At 35.4% G+C, this 24677-nt stretch overlaps 1 protein-coding gene across 2 annotated transcripts in view; it reads right to left on the bottom strand.

The window, feature by feature from the left end:
- The window catches only part of SIPA1L2 (signal induced proliferation associated 1 like 2), a gene marked incomplete at its 5' end in the record, with an annotated part of 89655 nt that overhangs the window by 54480 nt on the left and 10498 nt on the right, over positions 1-24677 (bottom strand). For both annotated transcript variants that reach the window (XM_082481871.1, XM_082481872.1), the window contains 4 exons: positions 4351-4927; positions 6487-6644; positions 13433-13536; positions 19221-19395. In XM_082481871.1, coding sequence (XP_082337997.1) covers positions 4351-4927; positions 6487-6644; positions 13433-13536; positions 19221-19395 — 1014 coding nt within the window. The remainder of the gene's footprint in view (positions 1-4350; positions 4928-6486; positions 6645-13432; positions 13537-19220; positions 19396-24677) is intronic.

Genomic DNA, 24677 nt, shown 5'->3' with positions numbered 1-24677 from the left:
AGTTCCACAAAGGTGCTCATGCTGTTTATGGTTGCTTTTAGTGCACATTACAAAGATACACACAGTATTCAACTTTCCACATCTAATTTAAGGTGCTTAACTTCGGAGGCTGGCATCCTGGACAGCCAGTCGTATAGGATATGTCTTTGCAAAGGCTGTTTTACAGCTTGAGCTTAATTCAGGAGGCTATTTTGGAAGAGCCGTTCTCCCCCTCCATTGTCTCCTTGAGCCAGACTCCAGGCAGCCTAGCTTGCTAGTTTACTGTGTGCTTCCCACGGAAGCATGGCCCAACCTAATTCAGGGCTGCATGGCAAGGGAGTGGGACGGTGCAGCTAGGAAGATGTTGGCACTGTGACTGGGTAAATTGGTCACAAAACCACTCCTTTCGCTACCCGAGTCAGAGGCAGCTGACTAAGTGCAGTTCCATGGGAGGTTTAAACTGATTTATGATCCTATTACCACGACGCTGTCTCTTGTATCACATTAGCGCTTGTGCAGCCACGCAGACAGATCTGAGATATGATACAGCTGAAGAACAGGCTGCTTTTAAAAATAGTGTTCCAAAGGGGTGGCAGGCAGGGAATGGATGGAACAGTCTCCTTCGTTGGCAACTATTATTAAAGTACATCTCCATCATCGACAAAGGACCTTAACACGTAGCAAATATTAAGTTGTAAGTTACTTTTGTAGATTCCTTTTTACTCTTATTGTTTAGACCAATCTTTTCTCCAAGTCTATTATAGAATCAGGGATGAGAGGCCTAACTTCTACTCCCTTCCCAATCCAATGCCTGACTGGAAAGGCTTTGGAGTTTTTGTGTACCTTATGCCGGCAACTTGGTTAGTGACTAAAAGTCAAGGTTTTCGGTATCTTATAAGTTTTAAATTACTATTGCCTTTATAGAATATTTATATATGGATACCTGTCACTCGGCAGAAAAAATTAGAACTTGCACACATGAGAACAAAGTGCCACAAAACCAGGAGTTATTTTAAGTTTGCTGATCTGAGGGACGTGGTCCATGCTCATGCTTTTAACCTGCAATAAACTCACGGGAAGGAAATATAGTAAGGCCTCATTCATTAAAGTCTATTCTTCATTGTGCTGTGAAACATTGGAGGAAGATCTTGCAAGGATCTGAGAATCATTGCCTGGCAAATTTAGGCTACTTAAACTGTAGCAATTTGACTTCATAAACCTTCCAGTTAATTCTGAAGATGCATGCTTCAAAGTTAAAATGTGAAAGTCATTCCCGAGATGTCCAAAATGTACTCTGGAGGTTTTGGTTACAAAATCATGTTCTGGGTCTTCCTACCGAAAAAAGCAGCTGTTTCCTTTGTCATTATTCAGCTCTGAGGCTTTGGTATCTTTTAGAAGCTTTCTATTTTAAACAGAACTTTCTGTTGTGTTTATAATTGTGCATATAGTATTAAAGCTATATGGCATGCTGTGAAAGCACTAAGCTTTAACTCTGTTTTTTCCAGCTCTGAGGTTCATCTTCAGTCATGACTCATTTTCAACAAAGCTTTCCTAATTTATGAACTAGATAAGTGAAATGAAACTTTCAGCTCTTCATTAGTTTCCCTATACTTCCGTCACAAGTTTCTAAAATATATACAATATTTAGTCATGCAGTCAAAAGAACAACATGCTCTTAGAGTCAGGAGCCCAGCTGAGGGATAGAATTTCATCCTTATGAAACTAGACAATATTATTGTTCTTGGGGGGCTAAGGGGGGAGGGGGGGGCAGCAGACACCTCTTTGTCACAATCATAGAATACGGCACAATGAATGCACCAGCCAAAGCATATGGATTTCCCCAACTTGGAGCACTGAAAATTTCTTCTTCAAGTTAGTTAAATATTCAAAGGTTAAAAGAAAAGAAGATAAACATTCCTGCCAAAGATTCATCTGTTCTCCATGGAAAGAATTCCAGGAGATCAAGTCCTCCACAAGTATAGCCCCTAAAAGTTGACACTGCATGTTACGGGGTAATGTCACATAAAGCATAGCGCAGCTTCACTTCAAAAGAGGTCATTCTGCTTACTTGGTTGCCATTTCACTGAACATATGGCTGTACATGAACTAAAAGCTGGCTTCTCTGAATGCACTTAATAGACATAAAATTAAGAGACAGAGATCTTAAGTCCCATGAAGAAGGTGAAGAGTTGTTTTAGTATACAGGCTTCTAAGGAAATTGCCTACTCAGATTCTTGTCTAATGATCCATTCAGGGTTTTCATTCAATCTTAGATCACTCTGCCATCCTCTGTTATCCTGAAGCTCAAAACCACTGCTTTTTGTGTCTTCAAACACAGCCCAACAAGTTGATCTCTGGCTTGCTTTTGCCACTTTTTCTACTTGATATCATTAGATATTCTCCCCCACAAATACAGATCTGACTCTAGATTGACAAATCCCAGCTTTTTTTTAGTCCTGAACTGATTCTTCTGGTTCAAACCAAAATTACAGTCTCATCTTTTCACACCTTTGCTTTATCTGAATATTCAGATAGATTTCCTATTCATCTGCATGATTTAAACCCAGGTGCTAAAATGTAGTTATTTCTTTGAAAATCTCATTTAGTAACTGCAACATTTTACTCACCGGTTTTAAAAAAATGCTTTTACTAGTGACTGAAAAGGGTTAATCATCTGGTCACTGAAGTTTGATATTACATCACAGTTTGAGCTTTCATCTTTAGCATCTGCTGGCACATGTGGTTGTTGACCTTAGCTGTGTTCTAAGTCACTTAAAAGGTTTTTAAAGGATGCATATGAAAAGTATTTCAGACTCTGATTCTACACTTAAGTGGTTGTAATGGTCACCTCTGAGTTTCAATATCAAAACGTATATAAGGACTGTTTAGAAAGCATTCAACATCATAAACCAACTAGGGAATAACATTAATATGCAGCTTTCAAAAGAGAGGATGAAGCAAGTAAAAAGGAGAAAAATATGAAGTAAGAAACTGGTATGAAAAAAATTTTAAAACACGTAACAGCTAATTCTTTTAAACAATGTGAAAGTTGGGTAGGTGGCAGTGAAAGACAGAAAGTGGCCAGAGTTCATTGGAATAGATAATTGAAACTAAGACTTGGGTTAACTTGGCAGTAACTGATGCTAAAGGGTTGAGGCTTAAAGCCAATTTGTCATTATTTAACCCAAAATTTGACCACAGAAAAGAGGAAGTAAGCAAGTAAATATAGTGAAGAATTTCATTTTGTGTTGTTAATTACTGAATTTTAAAGATCTACTCTCAGCAACTGGGATATTTCCACATTTTGTAAAACCAAAGAAGTGAAAAACAAAAGAAATTGTCATCACTGATGACAGCAGAGGTTTTTCACTAGAACTTTGAACCTCGTTTTTCATCTGTGTTAATCAATTTATATTGTTCATTTAGCAATACTTACTAGGAGTGAACTACACATACACTATTTTTCAGAAGGGAAATATCAGTCTAAGGAAAGTGAAACTGAAGACCTCAATGAAAAGGATAATTTAAGAGTAGCAAGAAGAGTTTAAAGGCATTCATCTATTGAAAGTTTAATTGTATTTTGGAAGAACAAGGTTATTATTTAGAGCCCGATATTGAGCGATGCTAGAATTAGAGGCCCTAAAACATCAGCTGCAATCCAACTGTTCCAGTGCGAAAATGGTAAGCAATGGGATTTCTAACATAAACAAAACTGAGACCATCTGGATCACTTAAATTATGATCAAAGGGTGAAGTGCAACGACATGAAGTAGATGCATCAGCACTTTTACCTTGGAGTTCCTTTCAGTTCATTTGTACTGACTGAAATAGTTACAGGACAGTTGTGCTAACAGGGTCATAAAGCGTCTGAAAAACTTTATCCAGTCAGCTGTAAAAACTGACATTAATTGGTTTAGTTTTCTTTACTTCCTGCAGTTGCTCAGTATAGAGGAACAAATCAGCAGAATCACTTATCTGCTAATATTCACACAGGCTATTATAAAAAGCCCAAGAGAGTATATTTTACACATTAAGATTTTCATATTTTTAAATTAATGTATATTTCTACCTACAAAGGTGTTATTTGAGAACAGGCTACAGAAAGAGAAGACAAAATCTTAGCCTTTCAAATCACGCCTGGCCTTCGGCAAGTCTTATCAGATTATTGGTATCAGATTCTTCATCCCTGAAAATGGGTCGACAATGCTCATCTCATGTGTTGTTGTGAGGATTATTGGTTGTAACGCTCTCTGAAGACTGAAAACATTCCCGAAGTATGAACATACGACATTTTTAATTATATCTCAAAGGAGATGTAGACAAGTAACTCTTCATAAAAATTTGGAATACCAGTTTAGAAACTGTACTTACTTCAAGTCTTTGAACAATTTCTCTGATATCTTCAGTACAATTATCTGCTGCAGACAGAAGAATACATTCTCCTCTTTCATAGAATATTTTGATGCTTATTAATCCAGATGTCCATCCAATAACATCTCTACAGGAGCAGTTAAACACAACATTTTTTGATTCCTTTTCAATCAACATGATAAACTCATTGGAGATTCCAAGGAGACATTCAATGTCAGCAGACTGGCCAAAATCTCGTGCAATCACATTCCACATAATCGCTCCAACACTGAACAGATGTGCATCTTTCCTTGGTTTCACCTTTTCCTTTTTTTTTGCCCCCAAAGTAATAAAGCTAAACTTTGCTGAAGTATCCACTGTAGCTGTGGTAACAAAATTTTCTGCCAGATCTTTCAAGTATTCTTGACGTGTCCTTGTGGCCATGGCTCGAAATTTTTCCGACTTATGTGCTGCATTTTCGGCATTAATAACTTTGGCTAAAAGGAAGTCCCTAAAGACTGCTGATTTGGGGAAAGTTACACCTTTGGGAATGGGTGGACCAAATGAAGGTACATCTTTTGATCGTGAAACACCAACACTGGAAAAAGAAGAAAAAAATTGTAATGGTTAATTAAAAAAAATAAAATAAAAACAGATGGTAAGCAGAATTGTGATCCATGCAGTCCATTTACACAGCTGGGTTTAGGTTCGACATGTCAATTTTCAGACATTTTAGACATATCAAAGAAAACTGATTGGGTTGTCTGGTTTAAAATGGCTTTTTTCTTTTAAATATATAAAAGACATTGTGGATGTATCTTACTAACACAAAAAATATCAAGGATGACTTCTTAGGGTGTCACTGCCTCCTTTCTTTAATGGAATAAATATAAAAAAAGCTTTGTGAGACATAAATGAGAGAAGCATTTTTAAAAATTTTTTTTTTTAAGTCTATCATTTTCAGCTGTCACTCAGTGGCATGGTCTTAAAACTGAGAAATATATAAATAGAAAGAGAATTTATTTTAATCCTCAGACATTTTGCTACAATGAAGTGTGAAGACAAAGAAAAAATATTGGTGTCAAATGTGTCTATAATGGGAGCATTCTGCACCTGTTTAAGTTACCTACTCTATGTTCATAAAATTTCATAATACGGGCAATTCTTGATATGGACAGTTCACAGCAACATGTAAAGAAATAAGAATATTTTCTCATTGATAAAATTACACCTACACTTGATACATACATAATATATTTCAACTGAAAAAGGATTTCAAAATGGTGTGCAAACTACATACAACTACTACTACTTCAACTGAAATGCAGTTACATTTGGGATGACAGACAGACATCACTTAGTAATAAGAAAAATGTAACTTATGAAATGTCATGTATTATTAAACACAAAAGAGATACTGAAACAAAATCAAGTTCTAAAAGACAGCTTAAGTTCTAAAATGTAGCTTAAGTTCTAAAAGACAGTAATATGACCTGACCTCACAATGTACTTTAATTTCATTCTAAACAATGAATAATAACATTTATATGTTCTAAATCTGCACCATTATGCTTCAAGTCATTATTATTTGCACAATTTCCAATCAGTTCAGAACTACGCTTCCAGCCTGGTTACATTGCTAGAATTCAAGATGCAGTAACTTAAATGTAAAGACTTAAGGTCATCTGAAATTGGAGATGTTTTTATACTCCCCCCAAAGTCCTCATTCATGTGCTTAAAGGCCATGACTCATCCCGGGGTCATATTGACATGCTCAGGAATTTATATAGGCTAATAGCCTTCTGAAGTACTTTATTTTAAATCACTTTCTTTGAAAAAGGAAATGTGCAATACAAATTCTAAATTAATTTCTATTGTTATGTCTGCAAATCTTATTTTCACTAACTTGTTACATCCCCAGTTTGTGCCCATAAATTAGCAACACAGAACTCCGCATACACCCATTTAAGTCTACAAACTGTGCCACATAACTCTAGATGTGTGCAAGAGAGACACTGGGGTTTCAAACTCACAGAAAATGTAGCAGAAATTTTAAAACTGTATACACAATATCTCTAGGAATTACAAAACTGTTAAAAGAGGCAGTTCCATTGTAGTCTTAATATCAAACTTAAATAATTATAAGGCTCTACTCACCTATAGCACACATTTTCAGTGCAAGGATTATGCACTTTGACTATGACAAATACATGTTGAAAGTGGGAACGAATATTTTTTGGAGTAAAAGGAAGTGCTCCTGGCTCTTGGAAGACAATGGTAACTATGTCATTTCCTATATGCCTTTTCCTTAGCAGCTAGACAAGAAACATGCATTGAAAAATTAGTTATTAAAAAAATAATCACAATTTCTTCATTTTAGCAAAAAAGCCCAACCAAATCAAAATAAATTAAGCTTAATTTTTCAGAAATAACTTTTAATTAATCATATCCTGGATAGCTACAGATAAAGTATATTGGACTGAACTGCAAAAGACAGGAAAAGGAAATTGGGCTAAGTTCACAAAAATACTAGTGAGTTCTCTTGCATCCCCACACTAGTTCTGCATAGTTTCTGCTCATTTCTCTTTCATTCTGTGAGAAAAATATATTTCTCTTACTTTAGTGTGTCCCTTTAATAACGAAGTTACATGACTTGACATTTCTCACTATCCAGAGAGCTGTGCATCAGTTTCCTCTTTACAGTGCAATATTTGCTTCGATATGGAAAAATATAATATTGCTTTTATTTTTCAATAAACCTTGCTTTTTCATGTTGCATTTTTATTAAACATTGTCTTAATACTATGATCTTAATTTTTTTAATAGTTTATCATGAATAGTCATCATAAGTTTTAACAACTGCATACTTGAGGAACAGAACTGAGACACAGTACTAATGGAGAAACAATAGCTCTTAGAAACTCATTAATTAAAAACTTTAAAATTAATTAATTAAAATCATGAATTAAAAACTTTCTTGTTGCAACTGGTAGCTTTTATCATCAAAATATATTTAAGGAATACTTTAAAGCACTAAATCACTGTTACAGGCAAAGACTTAATGAAAACTACAAAATATGTCCAGCAATAAGGGACCACCTCCCTCTATCTTAAAAACAACCCAAAACCCAACAAAACAGCATAGTAAAATGATGTTCACTTTCCTCACAGCAGTACATTGTACCTCGCAAATTTTTTACACTTTTTTATTGATACCTTTGCTTATAAAACATCCGTGTGTATATTACCAGATCAAAAAAAAGTAGTGCAGCATGTGCTGCACTCAGTCTGCCAAAGACCCTGCATTGTCAACTAATAGCATATGGACACTTAAAGCTTTACCTTAGCTCACGTGTAACTAAAAAGAACACATGAATAAATTTATTTGAAAACTTTACGACCAAACAAGTAAAAATTTCTCTATTGAGCTGATTTTATGGAACATCATAATCTTTTTAATAAAAGAGTATTTGCTTGCATTTTCTCAGTTCCACTGAAAGTTAGTATTTCAACTACCACAAAAAAAGCAAAGTTGCATATCCTAAAGCCTAAGACCCATATATATGTTTCATTACATCTCATAAAATAACACAAAGTATGGTATCCTAAAGGTAGAAAGAAGGGTCAAAGAGATTTTTATATCTATATTATTTTAAATATAATCATAGAATGGTTTAGTTTTAAGGATGGTCTAGTTCCAGCCCCCCTGCCATGGGCAGGGACACCTCCCACCAGACCAGGTTGCTCAAAGCCCCATCCAGCCTGGCCTTGAACACCTCCAGGGATGGGGCCTCCACAATTTCTCTGGGCAACCTGTTCCAGTGTCTCACCACCCTCAGAGTGAAAAATTTCTTCCTAATACCTCAACTAAATCTCCCTTCCTCCAGTTCGAAGCCATTCCCCCTCATCCTGTCACTATATACCCTTGTAAAAAGTCCCTCCCCAAGAAATAAGACTTTTGATGAAAATTTAAAACAGATATAAGAACTGAAAACATGACTTCGTACAAGCTGTGGCTCAGTTAAGTTTTCAGGTTTTTAAGACTAAAAATCAAAATAACTGGCTATTTGAGCAATTTAAGATATACATCCTGTTGCATACAAATTACAGAAGTACATGACGTGGAACTGATCGCAAGTGTGTCAAGTATGTTTTAATTTGCTGAGCAAGTGAATTGTACAATTAGATCATAGTAGTGAAGCACAAGTTCATTATTATCTCACAGGTTGGAATTTACACCACAGTTCAATTTGTAAGAAACCTTCCAATTATGAGGTACACGGTGATTCATTTCTGCCATTGTTATATAACTAACTGCCCAATTAGTCTTTCTTGCTATAGTGGTTCATGCCTATACATTTCCACAGAGCAAAATTAAAAAAACTAGAAAGCAACATCCTCTTTAAAGTTGTATTTATTTCTCAAGACAATCACTGTTTTCAAGAATATTCTCTACTTTTGTAGACCTCTTTAGGAGGTTCTGCTAAGCATAGGTTGCTTAAGCAAGAACAGTAGTCACTTAAGGGGTAAATTTTAGAAGTGCTTGAAATTTTACTAGCAAAAATAGTCTTTGCAAAATTATGGCAGTTCCCATATCCTATCCCTAAACTATTTTTCATAAGCTTATACCTCTAAGAGGGAACAGGAAGTCAGGTCATCATTTTTAAGAACCTTACCAAGCTTGCAGAGATCTTAGTGACATCTTCAACATTTTAAAATAAAAATCAGTGTAACACTGTTATAAATAACTGTCATGCATAAGTGGTCAGTGAACTTCAACACAATGCAAAGGCAAAGCACAGTCGTGGCTGCGCACAGAGTTATCATAATGCAAAGAACTTAGAAAGGGGCGAGAAGTTAACAGGGGTGATCTGGAAGATGGAAAGAAGTGCTCTGGATAGGATAAAGGAATAGCAAAAGAATAAAGAAGGAGGGAACACATACTTCCCTGGGAAATGCGAGATAAGGACAGCATACTGAAAATGAAAAAGGAATTGAAGGAAACCGGAACTAAGCAAAAAGATTTATAAGAAACCCTTTTCTACTTTCCATTCTATAACCTAGATTTTCCTCCCGACTTTTACCTCTCAGGTTGTTTTTTGTTTTGTTTTGTTTTGTTTTTCCAGGTTCTCAGTTTCCCCTTCCTCTCCCATTTTGAGGTCTGCTCAGGTTTAGGGATTTGGGGAGTTATTGTATTTCTCTCTTTTTTTTTTTTTTTTTTTTTTTTGAAATCTGCCTTTCTAACATAAACAGAAAGAGTCTCATGCCCATGCAGAGCACAATAGGAACTCTCAATAGGGTGCACAGATTACAGAGGATTACTTACAGCAAGGAGACATCAAACACGCTTTGACATCATTCTAGTATCGGTCTAAATTGGCATGGTAGAATTTGAAAATGAACCCAATAAAGTACAATAGGCATCCAAAAGGAAATCAGTGAATTTTTATGTAAGAATACAAGACACGCAAAGGGGAGTTCAGTAAGGAAAATATGTTAGAAAAGCAGAATCCATTAGATTAGAATTATTTATACCATGTAATACTTACTATATTAATTTTGAGATTTTTAACTACTCAATTCTTAATTTTCAGATATGCATCTCTGAAGAAAAGAACTGTCTTAAAACATAGCATATTTACAGGTTATGCCCAGTCATAAAAATCTATTTTAATTGCCTAATCAAACTGCAAAACAAGGAATTCTTGTTGAAGTAGCAGTGAAATATATTCTTTATTCAATTAAATGATAACATGTTAGGAGTCAAAAACGAAAATCTTCAAACTTAACATTTCTAAAATAAGTGGTTTAAAAAGTTTTATTTTTAATTTGTGTTCTTAACCAGTACCAAAACCAGAAATAAATGGTAAAATGTATTTCATCGGATCTGGTTAAACCGCATTTGGTATAACCACAGGTCTTGTTATCCCAATCATTTTAACAGTAGCTTAAATTCAACAAGTTTATTTCATTATTGCATATCTGTTTCATTTTTAAATTTTCATTAAACCAGGCGAAAACTGATTATTTGAACTGATTTAAATCAATGAGGTCTGACCACGTGCACACAAGCAGACTGCAAATGTGTGAATGGGAAACTTGCAAGGGAACGAACTGGAAAGGGACTTCGCAAAGGTAAAGTTTAAAGGGGAAAGCCTCGAACTATGATTTGAAGAAAAGGCCAGTAAAGGAAAAGAAACTGGCCACACCAGGGCTGGTAGTCTTGTCTGTCCTAGGGAAGGAGCAGCTGACTTGAAGTTTCCCAGCCTATGTTGCAGCCAAAGTGAAAATTACCTTGCTTTTTGGATCTCCTGCTGGCTCTAAAACTAGAGGCATGTCCTGATCAGGGACCAAGCAGGGCGTAGTTATGTCCTGGAAGAAGCAACAAACAATTCTGGTGTGGCCTGGTTTTGGCTCACAGGTATTTGGAATCGAAGCAACGCTTAGTGCTTGCTCATTGAAGGTCATAGTCCCAGATGATGAAGAGTGTCTCAATACCTTGCCCAGTCATTACCAAACAAGGCATATAGGGATAGGATGCATCAATCTCATTGTCAGTACATACACAATACGCTAGCAAAAAATAGCTATTGAATGGGGGTCTTCATTGCTAACATAACCTGAAAGGAAAATTACCATGGTCCCTAACTTCCCTTTACTTGGGTATGTAGAATTAGTGAGCCAAACCCTGAAGAGACAAACAACATTCATATTCCACAGCACCTGTAAGTCTCTCTCTGTCTTGAGCACAGCGGATGCAATTGCATCTGTGGTCTTCAGCGTTTAAAATGTCTCAAGGAGAAAGACCCAATTGAATTTTATCCTAGCTTCTGAGAAGTAACACTGTTGATACAGTTCACACTTCAGTATGTATTTTGAAACTAAACAGTAATAGAAGAAAATTAAACAGTGATTATAGACCCCTTTTGCACATTAAGGCTGGCTAAATTCTGGTCATTTGGGTGTGCTTGTCACATTTCATTAAGACAGTGTCCATGCTGTGCAAATACCGCTAGATCCCAGCACCTAAAGAAAAAATCATGTGGTGGGTCTTCAGATAGGCACATCACTTGAACTTGGAAAACTGTCACATTATTTTGACCCCAAGAAAGCCATTAATAACAACATGGTGCTTCTACTAAATATTGAACCTGTTAACGTGACAATGATGGGAGCTTACTAAAACACTGTGGAAAGGAGTGCTTGTTGCTGGGGGAAACCATGGAGTTAAAATTGGAAGATTTGGCTATACACAAGAATTGACACCTGTCTATAAATAAAGACACATAGGAAGTTATGAGAATGAAAGGAACGCACAGGAAGAAGTGAAAGGACAGTAACAGGGGGTAGCTGAGCAACACGGCAGTGAAGCTGACAAACAGCAAACAATTATGAAAATTAGTGAATTGTGGCAAGAGGATATCTTGTTTTCACAAACAAGGGAAAGTCATGAAAGACGACAAAAGTCATGAACTCCAAGTAAGGCCATATTTACTGTCAGTGCCTGTGATTAGCTATGAAAATCTTTTTTTCCTTTTAAAGCAAGCTCATTCAGTGTATTATATCTTCTTAATAGTATACAGTTTTGCCTATTTACATGTGCTTTCCAGTCAAAGATTGTTGTGACTGATTATAGGCAGACCAACTCCTACTGTGTTTACTCAATTAATCCTGTATTGTAATAAGGTGTAAGTGAAAGTTTAGAAAAATGGTGCAATCTCAAATCAGTGGTGATGATCCAATACCTTGATTACTAGTTATTGGCACAGTTGAGAATGTGACATAGCTGAACATTCTGTCTTCTGAAAGCCACATGTATTAAGATGTGAGTCATCTAAACATTCATATTATTCATATGGTGAAGATTCTTTGTCTTTTGATTCCTAATTTAGTTTCTTTAAAACACATCTAAATCCTAAATGTAATGGAGTAAAATTTGCAGTTTGTCTTAACTGTTCACTTGAAACAGTCCTTCAAACAGTTCAGAACATTATGCACCGACTCTTTAAAATACATAAATATACACTTTCTTCCATTTCGATTTTCATTTATCCATTCTCAAGAATTTTAATCACTTTCTTTTATCTTTTTCTTGCTGCCTTGACACACATCTCTTTTTTTTTTTTTTTTTTTCCCCACAAGACCTACTGATAGGGTAGACGTGAAAGATACAACTCACATATGGTTTAACAATCAGTAACCATCTTTTGTATGCTGTTCAAAATGAAAGTGAGATAGCATCTTTATTTCATGACAAGCCTCCAAAATGACTGAAATCTTTGTATCTTGCATGGCAATGGCAGAATATTTTAAAACTAACCAAATAAATCCAACATTTCTTTCTGCACACCTAGGAAAATGCAGAGTAGTAGTGCAGAAAGTTACGAACTATTATCAGTCTGACCTACGAGCAATTCTGACTTTTTCTTTTTTTAAGTGTTAATGTTGATATATTATACCAAATGTGCTTGTACTTTTTAATTCAGTCGCAAGAAATATCTGAGACAGGCAAGACAGAGCAACCTTACTGGTGCACTGCACACTTTGGCTGCTGTGCTGTTTTTTAGCCATCCTTAATGCTTTAAAGATATTCTGAATGATTACATAAGCAAAGGGAATTCTCCAGAAATAAAATAAATACATTGCAGTTTTCTGTCTTCACAAGCAGATACCTTGAAGGATATAGCTAAGCATTTATTATGAAGCTAACACATTAATAAACATTTCAAGATCCGTAGTATAAGGATTAAGATTTTTAAAACTATTCTACTTATTACATGCATATTTTAACCATAAGACTATTTTCAAACTTCATTCAGTCCAATGTTTAAAACATACATAAGATGTAAATCCAGTTCAAACCGAAAATAGCTCCTTCACCACAAGCAACATTACCTTTTAATAAAATAATGAAATTAGGTAGATACGATAAGTTCCTGAGTTATATAGTATAAAAATCCTATGAGATTTCTAATGCCTTTTGATAGTTCAAGAAAAAGTCATACTTCATGTAAAATAATTTAGTTTTAAATCAGTATTCCTTTGAAAACCCCCTCAATGTCATTTATAATGTAAAATTTCAATGAAAAGTTAAAAAACATACCTGTTGCCTGTTACTGGGCATGTATGGAAGCATTGTTGATACATGAAACATTAACTCATAATCTTTATAGGTAGTATACAGAGAATGAGTTCCTGTTGAATCAGCTGAAAATGAATTTAATCGTAAGAAGGTCAGTAAAATAGAACATTCATATTACTCTTTAGGACACCACTCTGCACGCTGTGATTTAAATCTATCAATGCAATTTAAAACTTTTTTCAGTAGAACAAAATCAGTTTGCATCAGCTGAAGATCTACTCTTTATTTTCATATTATGACATAGAAAGGTCCTGCAAGAATTTGCACAAAAAGTTTGCTGTCTATGAGGCCTAAAAGATCTAATTTTGAATATATTGGCATTCCATGAAAAAAAAAAGAATGAACACTTAGCTACTTCAGTACAGTTTTATATAATATGTATTTTCATTCTTTAATACATTAATAAGGACAATTGACTAATCCCATACTTTACCAAAAATAAACTGAAAATGCTACTTCAAATCTGACATTAAAACATACAATGCAGCTCAGACATTTTAAAAGCATAAAGTATGTACATAATGCATTGTAGTACAATATCAAATAATTTTATTGGGAATTTTCAGGTCTTTTAAAATTATTAAGATAAGTTTCATTATCATATGACTTAATATTTTTATTTATTTAGGAATTTTACTGATGAAGTTAGCATTTCAGAATGTTTACAGCAAATTAGAGGAGTTTTACTCTGTAGTCATAAATCAGTCCTTTTTATTCACCTTCTTTAATGTGTACGGATTATTTAAGTAAGTACAATGAACTTTAAAGCACCCTATTGAGTCAAGACAACTATCAATTTTTCTTCTCTTTTTCCATGTTCACTCATTTTTTAAATATAATTTTATGTTATCTACACCAATAAACATTCTCCAGCACTCTCTTCCATACACTCTTTATGGTTTTGGGGTTTTGTTTTGTTTTAAACAGTAACTGTATTCCAAAAAGAATTGGCCATGTTCATTCTCTGGTTAAAAGTCTATAAACATACAATTAAGTTTAAACGCAACAGTAACCATGCTGTATCCGAAGCCTTAAACCTGAAAAGTATTTTTGTGTGTGTATAATTTTGAAGACATTCATATTACAACTGTCTTCATCAGTTATGTTTGTACAATAATAAAATTAACTTCATTTATTAATATTGATGTAATGTAAATTACAGTTACATAGGAAATAGAGAGCATAATTACCACTGCCGTTTCTTGCTTAAATGTTGCTAAAAAAACCCAAACATTATTGCACTCCTCTATTTTAAAATCTTTGTTGAAAACCTAATTCCATTTTAACCTTTCCACTGCATTTTAGAAAGAATGAGTTTTGAAGAGATAGAAGGAGGAAGTAAATTATACTGTGAAATACAAGTATCTGCCTAAACTACAGTGATCTCAGCAACGCTATTCCCTGACTCCTTTTGTAATTAGATATTAAATGAAGTCAAATTACCCTGAACAGATATTGCACAAAACAGTCCCTTTAAATACATATTACAGAAAGGCTGATTCCTTACCCTTAAACCAATCCTCTCCTAATGCAACATCCTACTTAGTTAAGTACTTTTGATTTAGCACCTTGACTTTGGAAACGAGCTAGCAAGTTTTTGCTTCTGAAATTTAGTCCCTTACACTAAGCAAGCTGAAATCTTCTAACTCAACAGCTGCTTTACTGAACACCTATTAAGGCCCACCATGATTAAATTTATGTAATGGTTCCTACTACAAACATTACTCTGCTGACAATTTTAGTGGAAAAAGAAAAAAAAAAAAAAAAAAAATCTATCTATGCTGTTTCTGTACCTCATTCCTTTCTGAACATTAGTTTTATTTCACAAAGTTTGAGAAAAAATGGCTAAACATTTTTTTCAGTTACAAAAAAAATCTGCTTTTTTTTTTTTTCAGAAAAGCACTTTTTACCAAACAAAAGTTAACCAGCACTATTCCTCCTTAGATATAAATTGCGACGTTTCCTCAATTTCCTTCGCCTTCAATTCTCTCTTTACAGATATAAGGAAATTGAATGCAAACATAATCCAATTTATCCATAGTATAATCCATAATTAAAATCTGAACATTACAAAAGAGAATATTAATGTTCTAATAATAATCTCTTAATTCCTCATTTCTAGTAGATTGATATGTTTTAAAACATACTGAACAAATTATATGGTGTTGAATTGGTAAAGTTTCCTCTAATTTTCTTATTTCTTGATCTTAGGATTTAGAACTGCATGCCATTAAAAATGCGGTAAAGAAGGGCAGAAAGGAGTTTGTGGTTAATATATTCCACATGTTCTTCGCATTTGCACTGGGTCTGGCTTGGACGGAGTTAATTTTCTTTATAGCAGCCCATATGGTGCTGTGTTTTCTGTATGGGATCAAAACCGTGTTGATAACACTCCAATGTTTTAGCTATCGCTGAGTAGTGTTTGCACAGCATCAGGGCTTTGTCCATTTCCAACACTGTCCCCCACCCCAGGGAGTATGCTAGGGGTGGGCACGAGATTGGGCGGTACCCAAGACGGCTGACTCGAATTGACCAAAAGGATATTCCATTCCATATAACGTCCCGCTCTATTGTAAAACTGGAGCGGAGGGAGATGTTCCCAGGGTAGCTGATGGGAGGTGGCAAGTGACAGCCTTTGCACCACTTGTTTTTGTGGGTTTTTTTTTGTTGGTTGGTTGGTGTGGTGTTAAGGTTGGTATTTTGGTGGGTTTGTGGGTTTTGCGGGTGGAAGAGGGCGCGTTTGGTTTTTTCCTTACTTTCCTTCACTTGTTGAACTGTCTTAACCTCAACTCACAAGTTTTTCTTGCTTTTGCCCTTCTGATTTTCTCCCACATCCTGTTGTGGGGGGAGAGTGAGCAAGCAAGTGGGTGGGAGCTTACCTGCCAGACAGGTCAGCCCACCACAACATTCTACATTCCATAAGAAATGGACCAATTAATTACTTACTTACAAAATATTAATTAAACATACCAATTTTTTAAAAAAATTAACTTTTTAAGAAAAAACCCACATCTAGTCAAACATTTGAGAATAGAAAAACTTACTGAATGTGAACTCTACAAAAACTGAGCAAGAAATATTACTGAAACATTACACCTACCAAAAATGTAGCTACTACAGTCGAAATTATTACACTGTTCTGAACCTGCAGGCAGTCAGATCAATGTATTATCCAATTATAAATATGACATGCAGTAATACTTATTGTGCCACTATATTAAAAAAAAACAAGTATAACACAAAAAAGATGATAATTAAGTCAGTATTTTACATTTCATATAAAACTGAAGACTGTATCTTTGTGAACTCTCTTAATTCCATTCTGTTTCTTGCAAACTATGAGAACGTATTATGACAGGCCAATATTGTTACTGGTATACAACATTAGCAAAACATTAAAATTATGTTACTGAATGATACATACATAATGCCCATCAGCAATGTACATTCATACTGAACCATGGCAAACATAGAAACTGAATTTGCTTGACAGACCAGCATACATTTTCATATGTAAAAATTACTAGGTGGTATTCGGTCATGCTCTGATTGAGGAAAAAGCAAAACCAAAACACCCCTTACTCCTTTGAATTTTTCATCCCTATTTATCAATTCATGACAGAAGTCTGACATCCACAGCATGTTAATAAATATTTCTACACGTTAATTTGAAAAATGAGTTATCATTCTGCAGTGAAATAGGATGCAATAGTCTCTATCAAGCCTGAATTATTAAAGTGAAACAAGCATGGATTTAAGCAAAGAGGCAATAATGTTAATAAAAATAAATGTGGTGCTTACGTAGGTTGACAGGGCTATGGAATTGCAGCTTTCCCACCTTATAAGTCATAAATTAGAATCTGTCATAGGATTCAGCTCACTTTTCACCATTTCCCACCACTACTAGAGATAGAGAATGTGAGAGGGTTCTTGAGTTGCAAAGCTGGTCTCCCTTCATTGCAAAAGCATAAGGTTTTATCACCAACTTCGCATATCTCATTTCCCACTGGAGATTGACCTATGGACAGTTTATCTGCACTGGGTACCAACCACAATGTACATGCACTAGACATTTCCAAAAATTTATAAGATGAAACATTAAGTCTCTCTGCTTTCGCTGTACAGGAGATGACAGTCCAACAGTGCACTACCAGTTGGTTTAGGAGAAATCCTTTTATGACTATGACGCTGATCACCGTTCAAATGTACCATTTAAAAAAAAAAAAAGAATAAAATCTAGATGTATTACAGTTAAATGAAGACTGATGCTGAAGTAGCAAAAACATGCAACATATTCCCAAGAATCAGGCTAGATCAGGTGGGTAAGTAGAAGGAGGAACAGAGAAGCAAATAAGAGGAGTTATCAACTCCTATATCTCTGTGACTACCTGAAAGGCAAAATATCCCTTGCAAGAAAATATGATCTTTCCTTAATTTCCTTTAAGTGCATCTTTCTAACCTTCCTTTTTGGCAGCTTATCTCTAGGAGTTCAAGCAACTTTCCCATTTGATTAGAAGAATAAGTAGAATACACACACAAGTAGCAGGATTTAATAGTTTAAAAAGATGTACTTCGCTAACAAAAATATGTCTTTTCTGTTGTACACAGGCCATATACAGTATATATATATATAAATAATTCTATTTTCAGGATGTAGTATGCAAGCTACAGCAAAAATTATACAAATCAAATCAGAGAACAATTTGGGTTGGAAGGGACCTTCAAAGGTCATCTTGTCCAACCCCCTGCAATAAGCAGGGACACCTTCAACTAGATCAAGTTGCTCAGAACCCGTCCAACCTGACCTTGAATGTTTCCAGGGATGAGGCATCTACAACTTCTCTGGGCAACCTGTTTCAGTGTTTCACCACCCTCATCGTAAAAAAATTCTTCCCTATATCTGGTCTTGATATCTATACAAATAGTATGTTACAATAAAGTAGATTAATACCTAGATATCCTTAGATCACAGCTCATAGTGATCAGTAGTCAAAATCCTGTTAAATTTAACCTAAATCATTCTCAGTTTAATGTAGTTTTTAAGGGCAGTGAAAAGCAATGATAATAAAGGAGCGTGTTAACATATCATTGACTTTTTAAAGAGCAATATTTCGGTTCCAATTTTCGCTAAAAAACCCAACAAACTTTTACAATTAAATTATTATATTATTGCACTTAAGGAAACTGAAAGACCTTAGGAAATGGCAGTAATAATGCAGGATTAGATAGATGAATGTTTATCAACTGCCAAATGATAACATCCTTACTGTGCATGTGTGAGAAACCAGAAAACTGAGAACACTTGATGGCTCCTCAAATACAAACATCAATATACATGATGATGAAAAAGAAGCACAAAAGTTTATTTGAAATAAGGAAAATGATCCCTTGTCATGACTCCGTATTTTGAAATACATCTCTTTTCTTTTGCCTTTTTAAGACGTTAAAGTGTAGCTGAGAAATTCTGAAATATATAAAAAGTTATCACTCACACAGTATGATTTTAACTAAGTGTAAACAAATGAACTAAGTTGCTTTGATTTTCAGTTCTACTAATGCCACAGAGAAAGCAAATAACCTTTCAGACAAGGCGTGAAACACGCTTTTAATATACACTTCATCTTCTTCATTTACTATACAATATTACTAATCAAAACCCAAAGTTAAGAGCATGAAAAGACAAAACAGGATTTGCAAAAGATCAACTGGATAATTATAGTTTCTACCATAGGTTGGAAACATGACTTACTTTTATTATCTAGCTGAGCCCTGTATTTACTAAATCCTTTGAGCCGTACTCTCTGGCCCAGCAGATCAAGGAACTCTTCAAAAGCTGGTCCTGCCATCTCATTGTTATACATTTCTTCCTCCGTGCTTTGGCCTGCTTTGCAGTAAAGGATACCAATCTTATGTTGAAAACTCAGCTGAAATAAAAAAGGAAAATGAGGAAAAGAAAAATTACAGAAGCAAAGGGAAGTCAATACTAGAACAAATATTAATAATTAAAATAGTAACACTCTTATAACCCCTGGCAGAAGTTAACTGAAAGTGAAAAAAGTGTTCTGATTTGGGGAATTGGTCACCACAGAAAGAAAAAAAAATTAAAAAATCCAACAACTGTCTTGAAAGAACACGGGCCTGTCCCTATTCAAAGACAGATAAAACCAGTACATGAAGACTTTTGACGTAGTTACCTATAAAAGCACACTCTACTGCACGTTATAGTATGTCAATTCTCAGAAGTATACTTCAAGCTAAAAATCAGATTGCAGTTAAATAGTTTTGTTAAACAGAGTTTCAATTCTAGAACATTAAAAAGAGAAATTACTTTCAGATAAATAAGTGGAAAAACTAGAAAAACAAGTACAAAAAGAGACGGTTACTTCTTGAGCAGAGCATTGTCTTGTTTTCTTAGCTTTTATGCGTACTTAAGATGACAAACAGGAAACCTCCATGTGAATGGATTAGTCCTATTATTCTTAACTGACAACTTTTAGAGCTTCAAACTGACAGAGACCATCAGTCACACCAGATTCCCTTAAGACATTTATCTATATTCACAACTCAAATCAACTCTTCAGCTGTAGACTTCTCTTAAACTTCAGGATTAGTGTTTAAAATGTGTCTTATGCAAAGACTGTATGTATTCCTATTAGAGCGAAAGTGACAAGAACAGTCTGCTTCACCTTAGTCATATGTAACACATGGTCTGCCATGTTAAGTATATTGTAAAACTGAAATCCATAGAGATGCTACTGCACTGATGTTTCACCACAGCAATTTTGAGGAAAAGCTACAAGATGAGAATACTAGAAGGTCGATTCAAGAAAACATACATACATGAAAGAAAAAAAGTGTCAAAAATACCATTCCAGACTTCAAATGATCCTTAAGCTTCCCTCTTCAATAAATGCTGCATTTCTCCGTTTTAAATGGGGAGCTGTATATAGGCCAGATGCCAACAGTCAAGAAAAAAAAAAAAACCAAGAAAAATCCAAAAGAAAACCCCAGTACTCAGATCCTCATCGCCCTGGAGAAATAAAAGCTTTCACTATGCTTTTACTAACCTAGTATTCTGTGTTTTCATGATGGTGCTGCTTTAAGTTAGCATTCTTTCTTTGTCTCCCATGCAATTCAAGATTTAACTTGACAGCATTCTTGGTTTAACTATTTACCTTCACACACAACCAACACACAAAAAATCCAAGATGTCCAAGTTAACGAAGATTTTTAAAGGCCATAGACAGAATCATTGACATCAAGAATCTCACGCCCAAAAGGTAAATATATTAAAATGAAGTAACAGGGAAATGCTGGACTATTAAAGTCAATAGTAAAACACTTCACAACATCAACACATCACAAATCAATGGAGTTCTTTTCTTACTGTGAAGTTAGGCCCATCAGCGGGATCTTCTCATTTTAACTAGTACAAACAGGCCTAATTCCGTGATTTCAGCAGATCTATATTCCCAGCAATGCACACTACAGAATTTGGTCTACTGGTGTAGAAAACCTGCAGCACAGCAGGAATGAGTAATGTACAATGGCAGCCCACCTGCCTCTCTGGTGAGCCCCAATCCATCCTCTCCCTTTGATAAGTGCTGTATGTAGGGGTGAGTCCTCCTGGAACACACTCTGGCAGAAGGCCACTGACCAGGGAGCAGTTAGGAACAAAGAACAGGCTTAGTAAGGACAGGAATGAGGAATGGTGCTACAGTAAGGTTCCACCTGGGCAGCACAGAACACAGAAGAACTAGGAAGTGTGACAAAGTTTGACGTGAAATGGGAGGGATGACCATCTGAATAGGAGGAGATTCTGGGTTATGGATGCACTGTAGAAGCTGCCTGAGTCAGACCACTGAACTCTGGAGCAGGGCAGGGTTACGATACCAGCTTGCTCTTGTCATTTCCTTTTGACTGGCATTAGATACTGTCCATCCAGAGTGCTTCCTTGTTTGAGCCTCATTTTGAAACACCGCCTGGAGAGAGTTAGGTATTTAACAAAAGGTTCCAGATTGCACACTGGTGACTATTTTATTCAGTGGGACGCTGGAATTAACATTTAATGGAGGAAACTGGAAGAGAACTGTTCATATGAGCATTAGATTACCAGAAACAGTGCTGTCACTTGACACTTTCCAGTAGAGACTTATAACAATTGTGAGTGCACTGCCACCTCTATACCAGCTCTGTGTCAAATAGTTAAGCTTAAACCATAGGGAATTTAAGTTCATTTCCTTGACTTCATACTACAATTGAGGAGTGGAGAAGTTAAATGCTAACTGAGCCACCAACAATTGGGGGAGCGACTAACAGTAAAGAAGCACCTGGGCAAAATACTCACTCTAGAAATATGCAGTCACACTATGCCATACTTTCTGAGGAAACAAGTCATTCCTGAATTTGTTCACAAATACCAATATAATTCCACACAGGAGTGAAGCGTACCTCTCTCTTCCAAAACAACCTACCATATCATGGTTTAAACAATGTCCTAGGAGACTTTGAAGAGGAGGATCTGAAACTCCCCAGCCCAAGGAAGGAATTCATCCTGGGTTTTCACTTCATGGACAAGTACTGTAAACACTAGGCAATTATGTACAGATTTGATTCTGCCAATACCGCTATTCCTAAACAAGGCAGCAGCTGCAAGCTGATTTGCAGTGATCTGAACCTCCTACCCATGTGCTAGGAGCACTCGTGACTATGAAGTTAGAAGACTTAAGCAAAAGAACTCTTCATGCCAAGATCATGGGGACTGTGCAGAAGCAGAAATCTAGGTACCTATAGAGGCTTAAGAAAGAAGTAACTAAATGAGCTTTGGCAGGATCTTCTTATGTGGCACATTAAACTGGCACAAAAAACTATCAGAATATCTAAAACGGATGAAGTTTGCCCATTTTGAAATGGTACTGCATACTTATTTAAGTCTTTTTAAGTAAATAATTGCAGATATGGTTCTGATTTCATGATTTCTAAATTAGAAATTTTACATTTAATGTAACACTGAGAACAATTTAATAACGTGATATCAGAAAATAATTTCTAAACCTGTTTAGCTCTTGGGTATAGGATATGTATTAAAAGTGCACAGCGGTCCTTCCCGATTCAGAATGACTATGTTCTAGTCAGAATCACTGACTACTGAATCTTGGCATCTTGGCATCTTCTTGTACAGTACAGGTTCTTCACCACGTAGCAACAACTTGTTGACTTTCCTTGTGTGAAGATTTTAGAGTTTTTCTGGCAAGGAACCTCAAGAGAGTGGACACTCAATAGCTACTAAATATCACTGTAATCAAAGATCCTGATTTCCCCAGGCTTTTTGTAAACTTCAGCCTTTGGCCTAGAGAGAAGTGAATATTTCCAGAGGGATGTGAGGCGAACCAAGAAGTGTATATACAAAAAACAACCATTAGCAGAAATGGGGAAGGGGAACTAGGGGGGAATTAGAGACAGGTTAAGAAAAAAAAATCCTGACCAGGTTACACACAAATAGTTGACTTTTCTTGTAAATTTACAGCCAAATATAATGCTGATCATCATATATGCCAGAATAAATTGGCAAAATGCAGAGTCTTTATTTATATATTCAAATTAGGTCAACCATCCAATTTGCGCCTACTTTCTACTGTCATTTTAGAGACAAAGTTTTAGCCACAAATTTCCTTCATAACCCAATACTAGATTTCACTGAAAACTATGAAACAGGTAGAAAATGAAATAAAAACACCAAAACAGTCTTCAGTCTGCTGAGGAACTATGCAAACATTTAATACACCGTTACCAAAATGAATATTATTCTGGTGATGGTATTAATCCTCTGGGTCATGATTCATATTTTTAAATTCATGACACTTCAGCCAGTCATCACCTTCATTTGCCAAGCATAACACTCTTTATATTTGCTTGATTAATACACTGAAAGCATCAAGTACGTAAGAGGATTAAAAGCATAAATGGATCTCATGCCAGTTCTATGCACAGCTTTCTGTCTACGTTCAGGTAATTATCTCATAATAAGCAGCACATAAAGATACATTAATATTACATTTTGCCTGGTGACAGCCCATTTCACAACAGGATTGAATTTTCAGAAATGATCACCCAAAATAAAAAGAAGTGCTATGTACTGCTGTTTCACAAAATTAGGAGTTGATGATTAAAGAATTACTTTGACCAGCTCAATGGACAATCTCCGTTTCCAATTTGTGGGAAATACATCTAGTGAGTTTGGGAAATATTCAGGTCAGGTCAAATAAAGTAGTACTCTATACTGCCTGGAACATACTGCTGCTCTGAGCAGTGAATATTATTTTATTAGATTAACCTAAATTCACTCTGGAGCTCAAACAGGAAAGACAGAGAGCAACAGTACATCAGGAACTCCCAGATTCAGAGCTGAGTGCTTCTGATTTCCCTTTATTGTTTTACCAGAAGAAATGACAAACACAGGAAAAAAATAAGGACATTAGGCAAAATGAATTTTCAATTAAAAGTCCTCCTGAAAGAGTACAGTGAACAAAAGAAGTAAAACATACATACAAAACCAGCTTAACAATCCACCCAAAAAAGCAATTGTCTTCCTCTGTCCACATTTACTTGGTTTTGAGCAATTGTTACAAGCCCAAAAGAAGACAGAAGAATTCTGGTAGACACCACCAATGTTAGCCACAATCACTACATTCAAAAGTGAATTAGCTTTAAAAAATTAATTATACTACCATCATAATCAACTGGATCCATCAGCTGATTCAACAGACAGATACCAACTTTTGCCTAGAAAGTGCAATCTTCACTTTAAATGAAGATTTTATAAAAACACAGTTTTAAAAATTGATTTACAAGCCATCACATGCCTGCCTTTCACAACATATTCAGAAGCTACAAATTTAATCACTAGCTTAGAATGAAGCAGATTCACGATATTGACTCCAACAAGCCTCACCATTTTATCCCGAAATTTAAGCTCATTGCCATGCAGTTAATTCATTAGACTCAATCACAACTTCAGTTGTTTGAACCCAGAAACATTCTATTCTAGTAAGACTACTGAAATTTAATCAGAAAAATTTATTTTAAAAAACAACCCAAAATTTTAGATGTAGAGACTTAATACATTATAGCCTTTTGCCTCCTTACCTATAGACAATATTAATAAAATGTTAGATGTATTTTCATTTGCATTCAGCATTTGTACACA

This window comes from Vanellus vanellus (assembly GCF_965231255.1).
Source record: "Vanellus vanellus genome assembly, chromosome: 3".
Classification (NCBI taxonomy): domain Eukaryota; kingdom Metazoa; phylum Chordata; class Aves; order Charadriiformes; family Charadriidae; genus Vanellus; species Vanellus vanellus.
Note: the sequence above shows the minus strand (reverse complement) of the source record. Positions and strands in the feature narration are given on the sequence as shown.